At 39.6% G+C, this 20521-nt stretch overlaps 1 protein-coding gene across 2 annotated transcripts in view; it reads left to right on the forward strand.

Moving 5' to 3' along the window:
• Positions 1 to 20521, forward strand: part of MYO5B (myosin VB) — a 374368-nt gene that overhangs the window by 227592 nt on the left and 126255 nt on the right. For both annotated transcript variants that reach the window (XM_089497439.1, XM_089497447.1), the window contains exons 11-13: positions 7012 to 7093; positions 10668 to 10808; positions 17154 to 17276. In XM_089497439.1, coding sequence (XP_089353565.1) covers positions 7012 to 7093; positions 10668 to 10808; positions 17154 to 17276 — 346 coding nt within the window. The remainder of the gene's footprint in view (positions 1 to 7011; positions 7094 to 10667; positions 10809 to 17153; positions 17277 to 20521) is intronic.

The raw sequence follows: 20521 nt of genomic DNA on the forward strand, positions 1-20521 counted from the left end.
AAAGCAGTTCTTCTTTCTGACTAGCACTACTGTTTGCCTAGCAGAATGTTATGGTTCCCTCCGGAGGACGTAATTGCAGCTTCACATTTTTAAGCAAAAAGTATCTGTACCCAGCTAGTATAATGCAGTTCTTACAGAGCTGGTGAGACTATGGATTCAAGTGCACGCTTACCTATGAAGTTTCCAAGATCAGTTATCATATTTCAGCCTAACCTACATAACAGGAGTATAGTAAGGATTAAGTTTGAACATATTTCGGTTCATTCCTTTGTGCTATATGAGAAGATGCCAGTGTATAACAAGGAGGAAAAGGCGGTACAGGTGTGGTTTAATTTCTAAACTGGAGATACACTGGCCTGGGCCACCACTAGGGATGAGATACACCTTTTAAGCCACCCAAGGGAGAATGAATAAATTAATCAGTTTTCTCCCTGTTGCCAGAGGTCCGTCCCATGGTTAGAAAAAATCTCCAGCAGCAGGGCAGGGGCAGGTATGCCCCCAGCTTGTCCCTACCCAAAGTTTGGGAGGATTGGAGAGAAGACAACAGGGATCAGGAGGCTATATCTTTCCATAATTGTTTCCTGATATCCTCCTGCTCACTTTCCACATGGCATGAGAAGGATAGGGCAGAAACAAAGTGAGCATCTGGAGGCTTTAGTCTTGCTACCTGTGGTCTGTTAGCTGGTTCATGTTGGTGTGGTTGAGATTGTCGTGTCTTGGTGATTGGAACGCAGCCTGTGATGATGCTCCTTCTCTCTTGGCTGCCTCTTCCACCCTCCCAACTTGTGGGAGATAGAAAATAGATGGGTCTGGTTTGATGGAGAAATGTGAGTAGTCCACAAGTCTATTTTGGACTTGGGCAAAAAACATCTGCAAAAAGGGTTTGAGGAGGATTTTCCTGATTGACATTTTGGACAATTGAAAAGCCCCCTTCTTGTTTTTTCCCCTTGAGCATTTTCCAAATTATGGCAACTCTAAGGTGAACTTATCACAGCGTTTTCTGAAGCTGAGAGTATGTCACTTGCCTAGGATCACCCAGTGGGTTTTCATGGCTGAGTGGGGAATTGAAACCTGGTCTCCAGCATCATAGTCTGATGTTCAAACCACACGCTATGTTGGCTCTTATTCTTACTATATCTAGCCACCACTGCAAAAGAGGTCAAGCTGAGACAATGCCACAGGTGCCAAAGATTAATTGGCATTTTATGGATACAGCAGGTGGTCTACAGCAAAGAAAGTCCATCCTTTGCTCTTTCGCTGCAGAGGAGCACCCTGGAACATGCCATATCCCCTGAGCATGTGTGTGAACTCCCTTGCACAGCCAGAGGTGGGATTGAAAGCAAGGGTTTATATAGTGTGACCCAAAAAGTTAAATCAAGAAACCTCTTTTGTACTAGAGCAACTTATAGCGGGTCCCCCCGAGACATGCTTTTGGAAATTCTGAAAATGGAGATTATAGTCTGCATTCCCGATCCCTGACCTCTCATGGATTTGTTCCAACAGGAAAGCATGGCCTCATTTTCTTATCTACTGGTATATTTAGTTCAACATCCAATGTCCCATACCTACTTTTAGTAATTTGAGGCAGAGGAATTGGAGGACATCCACCTACAAATAATAGGCACATTTAATAAACTGTAGTGATTTGAGCATTGGACTGTGATTCTGGAGGCCAGGTTTTGAATCCTCGCTCAGCCATGGAAACCTACTGAGTGACCTTGGGCAAGTCACATTCTCTCAGCCTCATGGGAAAGTAATGGCAAACCTCCTCTGGACAAATCTTGTAGGAAAACTCTGTGATAGGGTCAGCATATGTCAGAAATAACTTGAAAACCTGTCAAATGGCTGAGACAGTGTGGTCCTACTTCCTCCAGGAAGTGACATCTTTCCAGATAATGGGAGTTTATCTCAATACTTTTTTTTAAACCTGCCTTCCACAACCTTCTGGCCTCCAGAGGGTTTGAACTAGAGCTCCTATCATGCTTGACCATCTGCCCAACTGGCTTTTGGAATCATAAAATCAAAGATCCACTTAAAAAAGAACAACCCAAATTCACATTTTTTATGAGAAGATTAGTAGTCATGCATATTAAAGTGGCTCTAAAGGAAGATATTCCCTTAATTGACGTCAAAAAGTGGGGGATTGGATTTCCATTGGATCAACACCTTTGCAGACTTTGGAAGCTAATGGTATTATCTTAAGCCTTAGTCCTCTCGGTCTGTTACAGTTTAAGCAATTCAGTTTGACAATAGAGAGGCTCTTAATCTGATAAAATCGAAAAAATTGGCAGACATTTTTAACTGAGTGTGCCTGTACTAAATAACAAGATTGTAGGGCATGAAGAGTTACAAATGTAGCCCCTAAAAATGACAAAGAAAATATATTTTAAACCCTTTATCTTTATGTTCCAGTGAAACTATCCTGCCTCATTGTGCCTTAATCATCTCAAACGCTTTATTAATGGGATGAAAAGATGCTCTTATTTCTTCATTTTCCTCATATTATACTGAATATACATCCATACATACAGTGGTGGGCTCTTGATATCAGCTGGGGTTTGTTCCAGGACCCCCCATGGATACCAAAAATCTTCAAGCCCTATTATATACAATCATGTAGTAAAATGATTTCCCTTATATAATAATAATAATAATAATAATAATAATAATAATAATAATAATATATTTATTTGTATACCGCCCTGTGGCGAATCAATCCGGGCGGTTGACAACAGTAAATATCACAGAGTAAAATATAAAATTAAAAACATTATAATCCCTCCCCTCCTTATGAAAGTATTAAAAAATATGACAGATTAAAAACACAATATCAAAACATAAAGCATAATTAAAACAAACTAAAAACCCTGGTGTCCCTCTGGAGATCCTCAACCATCACTAAAGATGGGGCCACGAGAGGAAAGAGGGGATCAGGGAGCCCGGGCCGGGATGGTTAATCTGGAAAGGCCTGCCGGAAGAGATCCATCTTGACCGCTTTTTTAAAGCTGTCTAATGATGTCAACTGACGGATCTCATCCGGCAGGTTGTTCCAGAGTTTGGGGGCGACAGCAGAGAACGCCCTCTGGGAGGTCGCCGCAAGCCTAGATTTTAAAGGCTGTAGTAAGTTCCTCCCAGAGGAGCGGAGAGCATGGGGAGGATTGTATGGGAGGAGGCGGTCCCTGAGATAGCTTGGACCCAAGCCATTTAGGGCTTTAAAGGTGATAACCAACACCTTGTACTGGGCCCGGAAGCTGATAGGCAGCCAGTGGAGGGACCTCAAAACCGGAGTAATGTGGTCCCTCCTAGATGTACCAGAAATAAGCCTGGCTGCCATATTTTGTACCAGCTGAAGCTTCCGAACCAAGCACAAGGGTAGCCCCAAGTAGAGTGCATTACAAGTCCAGGCGTGAGGTTACCAGTGCGTGCACTACAGTTTCAAGGTCCCTTACTTCCAGAAAAGGGCGCAGCTGGCGTATCAGCCGAAGCTGATAGCAGGCGCTCCTGACCGTCGCATTAACCTGATTTGTCATCAGGAGCGACGAGTCAAGGAGCACCCCCAGACTGCGAACACAGTCACTGGAGGAGAGTGTGACCCCATCCAGGACTGGAGGTTGCAACCCAATTCTTGGTTTCGGGGCCGCTACCGTGAGCACCTCCGTCTTATCTGGATTCAGTTTCAATCTGTTTTTCCTCATCCAGCCCATTACCGCCTGAAGACATTCATTGAGAGAAGAGATGCCATTGGAATTTGAGGCCGACAAACGAGACATGGAGAAATAGATTTGGGTTTTAGATTTAGATTTATATAAAATGGCAAAATCAAGGTTTCCTTTTTGAATATATTTTTATTATTTTTTTCAAGCCATAGATGGTTGAATCCGTGGATGCAGAATCCGTAGATATTGGATATATTTTAAATATAGTTACAGTATTAGTTATCTCTGGATCTTTAACTTGGCTTTTTCTTTTAACCTTGCATTTCCCTGAAAAGAATGGCAAAGGGATTTATTCATGAATAGCTTAGCTAATAGATATTTTGCACCAGGGAATAACAAATGCTGGGAACCATTATCATCATGCCAGCAAAAAAATAATAGAATTATTGCCTCATGAGAGGACATGGTATAGTGGTTTGAGTGCTGAGCTTCAAGCAGAGTCAGCATGGTATAGTGGTTTGAGTGTTGAACTAGGACTTTGACTCAGCCATGGAAGCCAACTAGGTGGCCTAAGGCAGTTTATACCCTCTAGCTTAAGCAGAAGGCAATAGCAAACCTCTTTGGCACCAGTCTTGCTTGTGCCTATGGCCACCATAGCTGGTTCAGTCTTGGAGACACACAACAACAGTGGCTTGTAAGACCTAGTCACACATCACCGAGTGCTTTCTCTTGGTCCCACCACCATCAAAGGCAGGTTTTGGGAGGATAAAGGAGAGAACCTTCTTTTCAGTGGTTACTCCCAGTCTCTGGAACTCCTTCCCATTGGAAACTAAGCTGGTCCTTTCTCTGTTCTTTCTGCCAGACGGCAAAAGCCCTTTTATTTATTTTATTTAGGTAGACCTTTGACTGTTACTTGGTTGTAGAAAAAGTGTCTTTTAATAGGGTATGTATGTATATGTGCCTTGAAGTTGCCTGTCCACATATGACCATCCCATGAATTTCATAGGGTTTCCTTAGATAAGGCATCGTCAGAGGTGGTTTTGCCAATTCCTTCCTCTGAAATACAGCCCACAGTACCTGGTATTCATTAACAGTCTCCCATCCACTTGCTAACTAGTGCTGACCCTGCTTAGCTTCCAAAATGAGATGAGACCTGGTGCTTTTAGGATATGCTGTATGTCTATGTTGTTTATTATGCTTAAATGTGTTTTACATGGTTTTGAATTAGTATAGAAAGATATAAAGGAACCCAGTACCACATTTGAGATTGGCTGGGAAGGAGAGATTTCTAGGATAAGCTTTCATGAACATAGTGCATCAACTGCATCAAGTAAAACTTTGCATCTGATGCATATGATGAAATGAACTGTGCCCACAAAAGCTTATACTAGAAATGTCTTTTTCCCAGTTAATCCCAAAGGTGCTACTGGATTCCTTTATGTGTTTTTATGCTAAAAGAGACTATCTTTTTGGATACTGTTTTAAATTAATGTTTTTAATACAAGTGCTCAAGGATTGCATGAAAAGGGCACAGGTTTGTTTTCTACTTCCCTAGAGGATAAGAACAGGTCTAATGGTTTTAAGTTACAGGAGGGCAGATTTTGCTTGAACATTAGAAGGAGCCTCTTGATGGTAAAAGAGGTTCATCAATGGAACCAATTGCCCCAGGAGATGATGGAGTCTCCTTCTCTGGATGTCTGCAGAAAGAGTGGACAGCTACCCCACTGGAGATACTTTAGCTGGAGATCATTCACTGAGCAGGAAGTTGGACTTGAGGCCTCTTCAGACTCTGATTCTGTGTTCATTTATTTTATTTACATTTTTTGTTATTAGCCTTTTAGCTGTATATCAGGGAAGAGACAGTTTATGAAGTCTTTTGAGGAGTTCTTCCTGTAAATATCTGTTGCTAGCGAACATAGACAGGAAAAGGTGATACTATGCTCTTGTCCTGCTTTTGGGCTTCCTTGAAATATCTGTTGATTTTTTGCACTATATAGTTTATAGCACTATGATTCCATAACAACATTCTGTGGATTCCCAACATTTGCAGTTTTGTTGAAACTAGAGCTTTCTGGCTGAGAATTTGAAATACCTCACAAAACTGATCCCATAGGATGCAGACATGGCAGTTAAAGTGGAATCATGTTGCTATAATTGTGTAATGTGAAAGAACACCTGTTTAGCCAGAACATCAGATTGGTTGGCTGTTAATCTCATCCATTGGGGATCTTCTTATGTTCTTGAGATGGTAAAGTGGAATTATGTAGTTGTTATGAGAGATCCAGACATAGAAGGGGCAGTGGGAATAATAGAAAGTCTCTGAGAAAGGGCAGAGGAAAACAAGATTACATGTAAAGCCTGTAGTACATAAGGCAACATGACAGTACACACTGTGTATCTACGTGTCTCACAATTGTCTGCTGACTGGCACCTGCTCTGTGGGGACCCTGAAAAGGGCCTTTATTCTCACCTGCTTTGTGTTCCACTGAAATGGTAATGGCAGGGATTGAATTTGGATTCTTTTGCTTACCCCACCAAAGGCACACATACTTAAACAAAGAGGCACTTTTTCACCTCTGAAAGCTTCCCATGCCCTAATACTCCATCAACATTTTAAAAGATGAGCTGAAAATTGCCCCCAAACTGATCAGAAGTTAGATGGCATCATTTCCAGTCTTGTTGGACACACCAGTGCAGCCCACCAAGGAGGAGTGTGGTGCTCCCCAACTCCATAGTTGCTTACACTTCTTGGGTGATAACTATCATCAAAGGGATGGTGATGGGTTGCTGTTGGTTGAGTGGATTTTTGGTTGTCAGAGAAAGCAACCAGAACAGTTTAAGGGAGCAAAACACACCCAAGTACATGTAGAATAGACCCAGTGTATCAGTTGCCGGTCAGTCGAAACTCCCTTAAATGCTATTGATTCAATAGGTCTACTTTAATTTTCACCTGTCAACCAATCAGAATCACACCAAGGTGCCAGATCTATAGGATCTGGATACCGTAAGCCAAAGCTGCGGAATGAGGGTGATTCCTGGATGTTTTTGGACTTCACCTCCCGTCATTCCTTACAATTGCCTATATCTACAATGGTCAATGGGATTTGCAATTCTATAACACACATTGTCCTTCAGCCCTGACTTAGGCTCCTGCTGATGTTCTTCAGTAAATGGGTGAATGACATCAGAATAAAATGAATTTTTATTTATGTATGTATTATAAGTATTTTTATAACACCATTCAATCATATTACCAAGCAATTTTACAAAAAGAATGAAACTATTATAATGTAAATTGAAATGAATGTGGTTGTTAGAAACAGGGTTTACTTAAAATGATTGTTTTACTCTGCAGGTTTGAAACCTTTGAAGTGAACAGCTTTGAACAATTCTGCATCAACTATGCCAACGAAAAGTTACAACAGCAGTTCAACTTGGTAATTTGGGCTTCAAAATGTCCTTAATAATTTTCTCTGAGGTTAGGCTGAGGTACAGTGTGAAGTTAAAAATCTTGGCTTTCCATTTCAATAGGAAGTGTGGGGGGGGGGGACTCCCAATATTTTACAATTGCAGCATTGTTGTTGTGACCTGCTGTCAAGTTGGCTTTGGCTTTGGATATCTCAATGGATGAGAGACCTCCAAGAGCCTTGGTCATCAGCTGCCCTGCTCAGGTCTTGCAAGCTCAGGGTTGTGCCTCCCCTAATTGAATCCATCTATTTGTAATAAATCCTTTCTCTTTTCCTACTGACGTTCACTTTACTAAGCATTATTGTCTTTTCCAGTGAGTCATATTGTCAGTATGTCCAAAGTTAGCAGCTTCTGTTTAGTCATCTTAGGGCCCTTACAGACAGGCCAAAATAAAGCTGCTTCGGGTCACTTTGGAGGTATGCTGTTTAAATGACACATGCATCTTAAGAGGCCAGAAGTGGCACCAAAGCTGTACACTGGTCCTTAGGACTGGAGTGTGGCTTTGGTGTGACTTCTAGCCTCGTAGGATGCATGCATCATTTAAACAGCATTCCTCCAAAGTGACCCGAAGCAGCTTTATTTTGGCCTGTCTGTACGGGCCCATAGCTTCTAGTAAGAGTCCAGGCCTGAATGGACCCATTGATTAGTCTTTTTAGTCATTCACTGTATCTATACATTTTGGAAAATTTATGTACTGCATTCTCCTTTTCCTCCTTAGATAGACAGGGACTTCCCTCTATCTCATTCTATCTAAACATGCGACTTTGGCCACTCATTCTTGGAGGCTGTTTAACAGACTCTCAAGATTTGAACAGTCTCCTCTCAGTCTCAGTCACAGTAACAGCCTCTTCTCTGCAGTAGCAGTAGGGTTTTTCTCTTCTTCCTGCTATATTAAAGATGGTGAGATTTCATCTTTATATCTAATACACCAGTTAGGATAGGATTTAATTTGTTATGTATTTATTTCTTAAAGTCATTATTATTTGTTTTTAACCTTCAAACAGCATGCTTTTTTGTTTTTTGGAGTAAGTCTTTATTCTTTAGGAAGGCAGATTTAGAATAAATAGTCTGATCCACACTTTTGCTGTTCTGCTAATGAAAGATGAACTCTAACTTTACCTTTCATCCTTGCATATTTTTGTATCAATTTAAAAGGGTCAACACTACCATATTGTCACAAACCTCTGCAATGTGTTTCCAGGTGTCCTAGATCCTCCCCCTTCTATTTCTCCAATAATTCTTCCTACTTTTAATTTTGGAAGAACTTGAAGTAGAAAACTAAATTTTGACAGGGTCATTGTTTTAATGACTGCTACTTTACCCAGCCAAGGCAAATTCTGTATTTTTCTCTATCATTCTTCTAGATCTTTTGTCATTTGTTCAGTCATTTCTGTGTTTGACCAGTCCAGCTATTTAAGGAATACTAATCCTTGAACATTTAAAATATTTATTTATATTTTAAATAAGGGATTGCTTTGACTTATTTATTTTTTGTGTGTAATCCTTTTACTTTCTAGTATTGGTCAAAATGTTAACAATTCAAAAATAATGTCGTTTGGATTTTGAATCACTGATATAATCAGTAAGTAGATTAATGATAACTGAACACCCTTTAATTAATGGATGTCTCACTAATTGCCTAGTTCTAATTGCATTCACAAGTGGTTCTAAAGAAATCACAGACACACAGACATGTTTGCTTAATGCATTTTGTTAATTCTATACAACTGAAGATTCATATATCTTGATACAAATTGGAGTATAAAGTGCCTGATAAATTTAGTTAATCACACATGTAAATTCCAGATCTATTCGCATCTATAATTGTCATCCAAAAAGGCCATTCCCTCTTGTCAAAGTCTTTTTTGAACTCTGGCAATTTTCCAGGACCCCTGATATCAGATGACTTTGGAGTGCCTAAGGCAGTGTTCCCACTTAGGGTTTAAAGCAACTTATAATGCAGCGACTTAAAATGCCGCAACTTAAAATGCAGCGATTCTCAATTCACTTTCTTAATAGTTTTTTTTTATCGTTCCCATTTGTGTTGGTGAGGGTAAACATTCAGGGTTAATCTACCTCTCTTTCGTTCCCATTTCATTTACATGGATGTATATTTAAACCGGTTTTTGTTCCCATTGGCTGTCAATCAATGTGACATCATCATGTTGTCATTAAAATGCGAATCAAATTTATTCGATTTATCCTTGCCCACCGTTCCCATTTCTTGTCAGTGTGTGACAGTTCATACAAACTAGAGAAGATAAACGGAGAGATCATCCAAATATGCGCTTGGGAAACCTTTTTAATAAGCGCATATGCGATTATACACATTTTTTAAAAAAAATTAAATGGACTTACTTACCTGCCTCACAACAACCCCCGTGGAATAGGGAGAATGATAGGAAAAAGATGGCGGCGGCGAGGGAGAAAATGAACAAAGAAAAGGTTACACCCACAAACCAGCCCCTCGGCAGCTGCTCCTCCCATTGCCGGGATCTTGAATCAGACACCAATTTGTTCCCATTCTGTTACAGTGAACCGTATCCCGGTTCCGCAAATAACCCGCATTATAACCTACTATTTTTTACACCGATTTATAGACGTATAAATCGAACTAAACAGTTTAATTCGATTCAGATTCGAATCTCTATGGGAATGATTCCGGGGCAATGCAGGTTTAATTCAGGCTTCAATGGAAATGCTACCCCCTAAATTTGCATCATGATCCATGTTATAGGTGAATGGGAATACCCCCTAAGTGGATCAGGATCACTCCTGATCCATCTGGGCACTCCTAATTCACCTGATGTCAGAGATCCTGAAAAATTGCTAGAGTTCAAAAAAGACTTTTCTCTAGTGGTTACACCAGTGACTGTCAGAGGACCCTAAACAGCCAATTGGTGACCTTAATACTTGAATGTGCCATCCCATCCTTTCTTTTCTTTGTTTTCCTTCTGCTCCTATCACCAGAATTCTTGCTTCGTATACAGTCTAGGATCCTTTCCTTTCTTGTTTCCTCACACTATTCAGCCTTATGGAGGTCTTAACTCTTTGGGGGTAAGGGGATTTCTTGTGAAATAAAACAGGTAAGACTAGCAATAGTACAAGATGGATTTTAAAATGATGAGCCCCATATGCCTATAGCTGTACAGTGGCCTATTACTTACGGAAACATCATAGTTCAAAAGATGTGGAGTTTCATCCTTAGAAAATAATTATACTCTGCCATATATCATGGTTCAATAAATTAAATTCAGAGTGATGCCATTTCATTTACTCATATCTTTGGCTTGGTTCACATTTAGAGCCTGTGTTAGACAGCATGTCATATTTTTATGACAACAAATACAGACAAAAGGAGTGAGAATTCCAAGGAGTGTTTTAACAAGAAACATGTTGAATCTAAAGACTCCTTAAGGAGTTACTTGTAAGGCAGTCTAGGCTTTTAAAAAATCTACAGGACTCATGAGAATGTTTCTAGTTTATCATTCAATTAGTCATTCTTAAATACAGGAGGATTTTTACTCTCTGTTTCTGTTTCAGCATGTGTTTAAATTGGAGCAAGAGGAATACATGAAGGAGCAAATCCCTTGGACACTCATAGATTTTTATGACAACCAGCCATGCATAGACCTTATAGAAGCTAAACTGGGTATTTTCGATTTACTGGATGAAGAATGTAAGGTAAAAAGAATAAAATGTCTTGTTTGGTACACAGTGGTGGATCAGGGAGTGTAGTCTTTTAGGTGTAGCAGCATAATTAGTAATCTTAAAAGCTTTCTAAAAATTCTGGCTTTGTTGTTTCTGTAATTCTGCAGAGATTATGCTGTTTTAAATTTCATTCTGTAATATAATAATAATAATAATAATAATAATAATAATGTATTTTTATCCCGCTTGTCTGGAAGGATCGTAGCAGCTTACATCTCTAAAAACATATAACATAATAATACAATAACATAATAACATAAAAGTAACCCCCTATCCTTTATCCCAACAAATCCTCATAATTATAATATAACATAAACTAATATAGATTTATATAATATAGACAGATTATGAAATTGCCTATTGGAAGAGATCTGTCTTGACAGCTTTTTGAAAGCTGTCAAGGTTAGTAATATGCCTGATCTCTTCCGACAGGCAATTTCATAATCTATCTTCCCACATACCTTTAATGTAGATTTCTGCCCTACACTTGGTTTAAATTATCTCTTTTACCCCCATTTCTTTGAACTTTGTTTGAGCTTCAGATACAACAAAGAATGTAAATAAGTTATATAATTACATTAAGGGGTAAATGCTAGAATAAACTTCTTAAAATGAACAGGACTTCCTAGGTGGTGTCCACACATATGAAAAGAAATGTTCTCACCCTGTTCCCACACTGTCCTGTTTAGATGATGCACAGTGCCAAAACAGGTGAAACACGGATCCAATCTGTGTTCCAAGGCAATTCTCCAGAGTAAAAGGAGTCCCCATTTGCTCTGAATCGGGACAGAAACTCCAGATGATCCCTTGAGTGTGTTGACTGCATGACGATGTGGAGGTACCGATGCAGGTGGGCAAGCTACTCCCTGCCATAGCACTTTCCCTTTCAAGTTCCTGTGGTTCCTCCTCATTCTTTTTGCAGATGTGCAAATTGATCTCACAAGCACACGTTAGCACAATACCATCAGTGCAACGTATTGATGGTCAGTAGGATGGCTGTTACCCCCACGAGCCATGGGAGTAGAGGGAGAGGGAGTGCGCAGACAGTACTGCCAGATTGGCCTTTTGTGGGTTTTGGTTGTGCAGACAGCTTGTCCTCCCTGTAGATCCAGATGTCCTGATGGTAAACTGGGTTTTCCCGTCAGTGCAGACATGGACCTAGTTATAACTAACACAAGTCCCATTGATTTCAGCAAGTCTACTTTTGGTAACAGGTTGTAGGCCACAGTGAATAGAACCTATTAAAAAAGGAGTGCTCAAAATACAGTGGAACCTCGCCATACGCGCGCTCGCCATACGCGGCCTTGAGCATACGCGCTCAAGCCGCGGCGCGCACGCGGGGCGGAAGGGGCAGCGCGTCCCATTCAATTGAATGGGCGCGCGCGCCTGTTGCACCCGCACCGCCACGCCCGAGCCCCATTGTTTACAATGGGGCTCGAGCATAGGCGGAAATCGCCATACGCGGCGGGATCCGGAACAGATCCCCCGCGTATGGCGAGGTTCCACTGTACCAGCAATTTAGCACGGAATATCCAAAGGGCAGTGAAAAAATGAAACCTTTTGAATGCCATGCCTAATGACAACAGCAAGCAGAATCTCCATGAAGAGGTGGTTTCAGGGCTGCTGGCAAGTAGTACTGGCCCCAGGATGACCAAGTCCCCATTCCTGAACAGAGATACATAGATGTTTTAGCCATTTTAGTAGATTACCTTAGGTAGTAGATGTTTTAGCCATTTTCTGGTCTCCTCAGATAACCAACTGATTTTGTAATGTACAGAGATTCCTCATCACCACTGTCCAGGCTTGGGCCCTCTAGAGTCTAGATACACACACCCCCTCATAAGCCCTGCATTAGTGTGATCTCCATAAATGCCTTGTTTTCAGACAACACCCACCTTCTATCATTTGGCAAGAGAACCTGGGGCTGCCACTGATGGCCTTGCTCCTGCTCTATTGCCTTCCCTGCCTTCTTACTATTATTCCCACATTAGCCTCTTTCTACTCCTCTTTAACGCTAGAGTAATATACGCTTCTCTCTGTGTTCATTGAGTCTCAGGGGCCATTTTATTTTTTGATGTTATTACGTTCCTTCAAATTGAGTCTCACTTATGGCAACCCCATCCTATGGCCAGATTTTCAGAGAAGGTTTTCTATTGCCTTCCTCTAAGACTGAGAAAGTGTGATTTGTCCAAGGTTACTCTCTGGGTTTCCACAGTTTAGAGGGGATTTTAACCCTGGTTACCTGGGGTCCTAATGTTCAATCCACAACTCAGTTGTTTCTCAAAGTATGGGACCCACACTGGGGGCACAAGTCTTGATCAGTAGGGGTGCAAGACTTGAAGGTCCTTATTCTTCCTCCTCCTCTTCATCTTCACAAACCTTTTCTGTCCTGGAGGGGAAAGAGAAAGACGAGGAGGGATCTTGGAGCAGCCACCTCTACCTGAAGGCGGAGTATAAGCTCATTGGATCATGGCATCTGGCGGGATGCATCTTGAGCTGCTGCTGCTGCTTCCCCCATCCTTCCCATCATTGCCATGATTCTTGGGATGAGACACTGCTACATGAATATATATATATATATATATATATATATATATATATAATGAGAGAGAGAGAGATTATTAATGTACTTCATTAAGCGGAAAGGGCATGGTGTCTGCATATAGATGTGAAGGGGCTCACAAGGGTAAAAAGTTTGAGAAGCACTGCACTACACCATGTTGTCTCCCTGTTATTTTTATTTCACTGTTTTGTAATAAATGTGTGCGGTGTAGGGATTTAATTGCTTAAGGAAGGGACAAATTCAAAGATGGAAGGGTGCAAAGTTTGGTGAGATGTTGATTTAGAACAGAAGATGTTGTTACATATCTGAGATTTCTGTCATTTTTTTGTGAAAAAAGGGGCAGGCAAAATTTACCAAGTTACCAAAATTACCAAGACAGGAGAGAGCTCTAGGTATGAACAGTTTTCAAAGGCCACATTAACACTACAGGATTAATTCAATTTGACACGACTTTAACTTCCATGGCTCAGTGCTATGGAATTTTGGGAATCTGTGAGATATTTAGCCATCTTTGTCAATCTCAAGATTTAATAGGATGGAGTCATGGTTAAAGCCATGTCAAATTACATTATTTCTGCAGTATTGCAGCAGCCAAAATCTCTCTCTCTCTCTCTCTCTCTCTCTCTCTCTCTCTCTCTCTCTCCCTCTCTCTCTCTATCTATCTATCTCTCTCTGTCTGAGATGCTAGAAATTTGGGCACTACAGGAAAATATTATGGAGGGGCAGAATTATAAATGGGGTTACAACCCCCATTACTAAATCCCAGAGTAATCTCTGCATCTTGAAATTGGTGGATGAGAGACAGAATTTTGCAGCAAAGTATTTCAGGTTGAACCAGATGTTTTATGAACTCCTTTTATTATTGTTGAAAACTGAGAGTACATTGTAGGATGATGCTGGGAGATGTTTTCTTCTGAGAACTTTGAAAGCTGAAGGGCAGTACTCCTTGTGTTTTGTCAGTAGACATCAGGGAGAAAGTACAGCTTTTGTTTTAGTGAATGCTGAAGGAATAAACTAGTTTAGCACTGTAATAAATCATGCAGTCCTGTCAGATCCTTGCATTATAAAAGTACTTGAGTAAGTAAATAACCATAGGTAGCATATCCTGATGACACAGTGATATTGCATGAAAAGCCATTTTAAAAATATTCTGTTCAGTGTAATAATTAAATAGAAAACTAGAGGGGCCTTTGAATGTTCTGTGAGGTTATGAAGCTAAGAAAAAATGCTTGTCAGGTTGCTGTTGAAAGATGTGTTTTCTACATCTGTGTGTTTCTGCTTTGGGCAATTAAGATACTTTTTTTTAAAGTGTTTTTAAACCTGGGAAAGCTATTATTGTTTACCACAAAAGCTGAGCCTACTTATTTGGGCGGAAGAAAATATTCAACCTGAATAAATCAATTTTGAACTTAATTTCTGTAGGAAATGTTTGTTTATAGTTTGCTTTTGCATCAGTGACCCTGTTCCAAAAAGTTCTAATGTCTAATAAGAGTTGTAAGAGAAAATGTAAATATAAAACAAAAAAGACCCAACTTGCTTTTTTCTCAGCCCACTGAAATTGTGACCAATAAAAATGTCCCAGTTTTCCTTGGCCATCACACATGTTGCTATGCAGGGCAACAATTCACTAGAGTGATATTCAAACTAATGGTGTTTGGTGCAATGCCAGTCCATACACAGTGCCAGAAGTTGGTTGTCAGTCCACTGTGAGTTTCCAGGAAAAAAAGAAGAATGATTGTAGTAAAATAGGCACAAATATGATGCCAATCTCTAGCACACTGTGGGGGGGGGGGGGGGAACCTTGCCAATTCTCCATATCAGATAGCCTAAGAAGCACTGTTATAGTACAGTTGATCCTCCATATCCACAGATTCAAGCACCCACATCTTGAAAATATCTAAAAAAAATACACACATTCCAAAAAGCAAACCTTGATGTTGCCCTTTTCTATAAAGGACACCATTTTATTATCCATTGTATTTAATGAGTCTTGAACATCCATGGATTTTGGTATCCATGGGGAGTCCTGGAATGGTAGTTTTGATGATATGGTTTTGAAGAGTTTGAGACCATAGCTACCTCCATCTTTATTGTTGGGTCAAATATCTGAATAAGCAATCTAGAATCCTTTTCTGGCTATGGTACATTGTGTAGGACCTTTGTTCAGTGAAACAGTGGAATTACCCTATGTTTATATGTTAATGTCAGATTAGAACTGAATAATTCTTACTCCTGAAACATACAGAGAGGAGAATTTTTATCTCATTGGCAATAGATTGTACTATGTGCACACCTTGACAACATCTAACCATCAGATACACTCAATAGTTACGTGGTAGCATGCAACTCATTCTCACTGTTCATATGTTCTGATCAGTTCAACTTCTTCTGCAAAGGGGTGAACATATGTTACCAAGTAATACACTAAACAAATAATTAAATAAAGGTGGCAATAATAATAATAATAATAATAATAATTATTATTATTATTATTATTATTATTATTAACCTTTATTTATGAAGCACTGTAAATTTACACAGCGCTGTACATGCAATCTTTTTAGTTAGGTAGTGCGGGGGTACTAAGACTTCTGGTGAGACTAATAGTGGCATCACATTTGATACGTGTGGTCAGACACATGATTACAAAATACATATGTTTTATTAGATTGTATGCCATGGGCAGGTTTACTTTATCTATTTTGTATCTACAGCGCTGTGTAAATCTACAGCGCTCTATAAATAAAACATAATAATAATAATAATAATAATAATAATATCTACCATGTGAGTTGCAAAGTGTGGGTGTTGTTTAATTTCACAATAGCAGTGACCAGAGAGTCATAGTTGTTTCTACATAAATATGCAGACAACTCCCTTATAAAACCCTATATGGCTCAAGTCCAGGTTGTACACCTGGTGGGAACACAGAGAAAGATTTCTCCATGGCTGCTCCCAAGCTCTGGAACTGCCTTCATGGAAAGCCTAGGCTGGCACTGTCCTTGTGAAGCAGGTGAAAAACAGTTTACTGCCTGCAGGTCTTTGAGAAATGATTTTTTGGGGCCTTTTATAATGAAATGGATTTTTGTTTGATTTTTTTAAATGGTTTCTGATTTGTTTTTAATTTTAATTTTTTGTGTAGTTTAATTTCTTTTTAGCTTTTGCACACTGAATGTTTAGCTATGTTTTGTATGTAAATGTTTAATTATAGCGCAGTACATACCGCCATAAAGCGGCATACCAGTGCCGATTCTAGGGTTAGGGACCGCGTGGCAACCACACTATTCCTAACCCTAGAACGTACGGGCAGCACACTTGTTACACCGGCCCTGTGGCTTAAAAAGAACCCGCTTTTCCTGGGTTCTTTTTCCTCCCAAGGGAAGCCACGCGGTTTGGCAGCTGTGGCTTCTCTCCGGAGGAAAGTAGGCCGCCGGCAGGCCACCCTTTTTGGGCAGTCTGTCCCAGGCCTATGTTTTAACTTTTGGAAGCAGCCTTGATTCGTGAACTGGGGAAAAGTTGGGATATTAACAGAAGAATAAGAAGATATATAATTAAATCCTTGAGCAAATTTAAAAGAAAACTGTGCTAGGTAATCTTTTTGTTGATGTCTAATGAATTGGCAGTGCAGATCTTCATTGGGAGCTATGTTAAAATGAACAGTTCGTAAACTCAGGGTAAGGACTGTGTTTTCCCTCAATACCCATGTTCCCCTGTTAATAACCTTTCCATTATCTTCCCTTTCTTTTTAAAATTAGGTCCCCAAAGGAACAGACCAGAACTGGGCTCAGAAACTATACGATCGCCATGGCAGCAGCCAGCATTTTCAAAAGCCTCGGATGTCAAACACCTCCTTTATTGTTGTCCATTTTGCAGATAAGGTAATGAGAATGAGGAGTGTGCTGTGTAGGTGACATCTCATGCCGCTTGTTGAAGCTATTGAGTGTGTGTGTACACCGTCCTTTTATCTCTGGACACTTAGGACAGGTGAAAGCTTGAGATAGTTATGAATAACTAGAAAACCTGTGTTTAGAGTATAATGGGAAGCTAAATCTTGCCTTCAATAGCATATACTGTATTACTTGTCAGTAGCAGCAACTTGGAAAATATTATTTCTTTAAGCTAAACCTACTATTGATCTGGGAGTTGTAGTGTGAAAAGAGTAATATTTCCAAGCTCTGGTTGTAAGTAATGCTGGATTTGCACCGGGAGGTTAGATTAGAAACTTCTTCCTCCCTCTTCTTTTATCCTGCATCTTTTGTAGTGGCCTGAATACCAAGGTTCAGCTGTTTATTTTTCTTGGTAGTTATTCCAAGCTGCTATTAAAAGGTTCAGAAGTAAGGCCAGCAAAAAACTTTCTGTCCTGCCTGTCAGACCTGCCTTGAATTCTCATTCAACTCTGAAGTTGTCTTTGTGGTCTCAGGCAACCTGCCTGTCTTAACTGCTCTTGTTATCTTCCTTTAACTGTCTTGTGACTCCTGCAAATTATAAGAACGCAACTCTTCAGAATATGACTTGTGAGGCTGTACCCCTGTGGTCATTTTTGGTATTTCTCAATGCTCTGCTCAGTGAAATCAGCCATTACATAATAGATGAAGTAGGAAAGAGAGGGAAAAGCATAGGTGGGACTGTGGCTGCTCCTCAGCTAAAGCCACAGGCTCACTTCTACTGAGATGTATACCTATATACACAGTCATAATTATAAGTTAATTGACTGGAGAGATCAATACAAATTGGGAGCAAAGACTTCCAATTTAAAAATTACTATTAACATATTTTGCCTGCTGAAGAATTCAGTGGAGCTTTGTAAGTCTGCACAAAGTATTTGCTGCATATTGGATGGCCAATGAAGGTATCACTCTTATGAATTTTGTTCTTAGAGAATATCCCATGTGGATGTTTTAGTGTTTTTCTGAGCTCTGTCTCCAGTGGCCAAGATTCCACATGATGGCAGCAGAAATGTTTAATTCTCTACAGAAGACTATGGAGTCTATAATCTCCCACATCCTGCTGTCATTCCAAATATGTTTTTCCTAGGTCTAGTAGTAGAAATGAGACTGTCTGGAAAGGAGAAGTGACTGAGGGAAGGGAAGAGCTATGGGGATGTGGGGAGAAGGTATGGAATTCAACTCTGCATCTTTATGTCCTTCTTGGGTCCTCTACTGCCCCTTTCTACTTGTGACATGGCAGATCTGAGGACACTGATTTGCTGCTGTCACATGCTTAAGCTTCTAAGTAGTTTGAGAAGGGCTGTGGAATGATTGCTGGGTGAACAAAGTATGGTTCTTTTTCATAATCTCTGACTCACACAAATAAGTTATCCTTTGCCTGCAATAATCCATTTGTGTGAGTTCACAGGTGATCACTCAGTGACTTACTTGTATACAACCTGTCTTTCCCTAGTACTATCTCTTAGATTGAAGGATTGAGGATCCTTGCCACTTGTTAGCTAATTCTGGATGCTATCTGGGGTCACCTTTATCAACTTCTGATCACCTAACATATGATAATGGTAACATCAGGCAGCTCAGATGGACATCAACACTCTGTGTAAATATTTTGGTGGAGTTTTGAAGGAGTTCCAAAATATTTATATGGGATCCGACAAACTTTTTCACAGTATTTATTGTAAAGAGATAGATAGACAGACAAACAGACAGACAGACAGATAGATAGATTCATTCCAGTCAGGGAAAAACACAGACATATCAATATCTAGGTACTTCATCTTTGTTATATTCCATAACATTAGACATAAGCCAATTTATATTGAGTCAAATATCCATTATGATATATTCATCAGAACATTCATAAGAACTTTCTCTCTCTGTTCAGCTCTTTGTTTTATTGTTTACTGTTTTATTTGTTTTGTTCTGTTTTGTTTTTTTTCTTGTAATAATGTGTATGTGTTAATGTTGTTTAATTAGTTGGTTTTAATTATAATTGATTTAATAATTTTTTAAGGGGGGGGAGGGAATTTTGATCTACAATGTATTGTATTTTATCGTTGTTAGCTGCCCCGATTGACCTCAAGGGGTGGGATATAAATAAACTTTTATTATTATTATTATTATTATTTAACAGGCTTGGCAATAAGTAATACTGTACATGTACGAACATCAGCTTTCTAAACCAATTAACATATAAAACTCTCCTTGTAATATCCTTATCACGTTCTATCTGTTCACATAGTTTTCCAAAGTCTGTGCTAAGTAATTGTATAGATAGTTCCTAAAGGTTTTTACATATTCTCAGTCTTGTCTTATCATATTCCTAGCCATTTTCATCTCTTTGAGGAATTTTACAAGTCTGACAGGCTTCTGTGTAACATAGGCATTCAAGGGTTACATCTTCAGCACTTCTTAAGCAAGTGTTAACTACATTAATTACATGTAAGCATATATCTCTTAACCTTACCAGAATCAGCATTTTAGGGCAACCTGTCAAGTCTTATCAGGAACAGGTCATCATAGAAAACGGTCTTCTGCAGTGGAGATATGCCAGCATATCTCATTTCCCAACTCTGTCTTGGCTCTTTTATTCCCTCCTGATGCCCACTCAGTGCATGAGTTATCTGTTCCAAGGTTTACATTTCATCTTTTTATTCCTGTACACTTGCATTTAGTATACACCCTACTTTTAGAATACACCATGCTACCTGTCCTCAGGTGTCTTTAGTGTATTAACTCAAAGGGTGACCTGGGATCACTTTTGTAGTTTTTGCTTATATTCTTTAAAGGAACATCTGGCATTCTTCTGAGACTTCAACTCTAAACAAGATTTACCTTTCTTTTTATTACAAGACAGAAAATGAGCACACTGTCTTGAATCTTGGGTTCTATATTCTGCTATCTATAGGTTTTACCAGGTTATATGCCTTTTTAAAATGCTATATAAATATTTCAATGGTATATGCACAGGCTGAGGAGTTGCCAGCTCAAATGTGTTTGGTCAGTTACATGCAGAGGCATGTATTTGAAAAAATGTAACATGGAATGAAAATAAATTATGACAAGAAAGATCCTTGAGCAGAAATATTGGGTCCTCATGGCAGATGTTTTATGAGCTTCCTTTGTTATTGCTTGCACAGTGAAAGTGAATTCAGGGTTGCTTTCAGAAAATGTTT

Source organism: Sceloporus occidentalis, unplaced genomic scaffold (genome assembly GCF_023333645.1).
Source record: "Sceloporus occidentalis isolate IW3139 unplaced genomic scaffold, rSceOcc1.0.p SCAF_1, whole genome shotgun sequence".
NCBI lineage: Eukaryota > Metazoa > Chordata > Lepidosauria > Squamata > Phrynosomatidae > Sceloporus > Sceloporus occidentalis.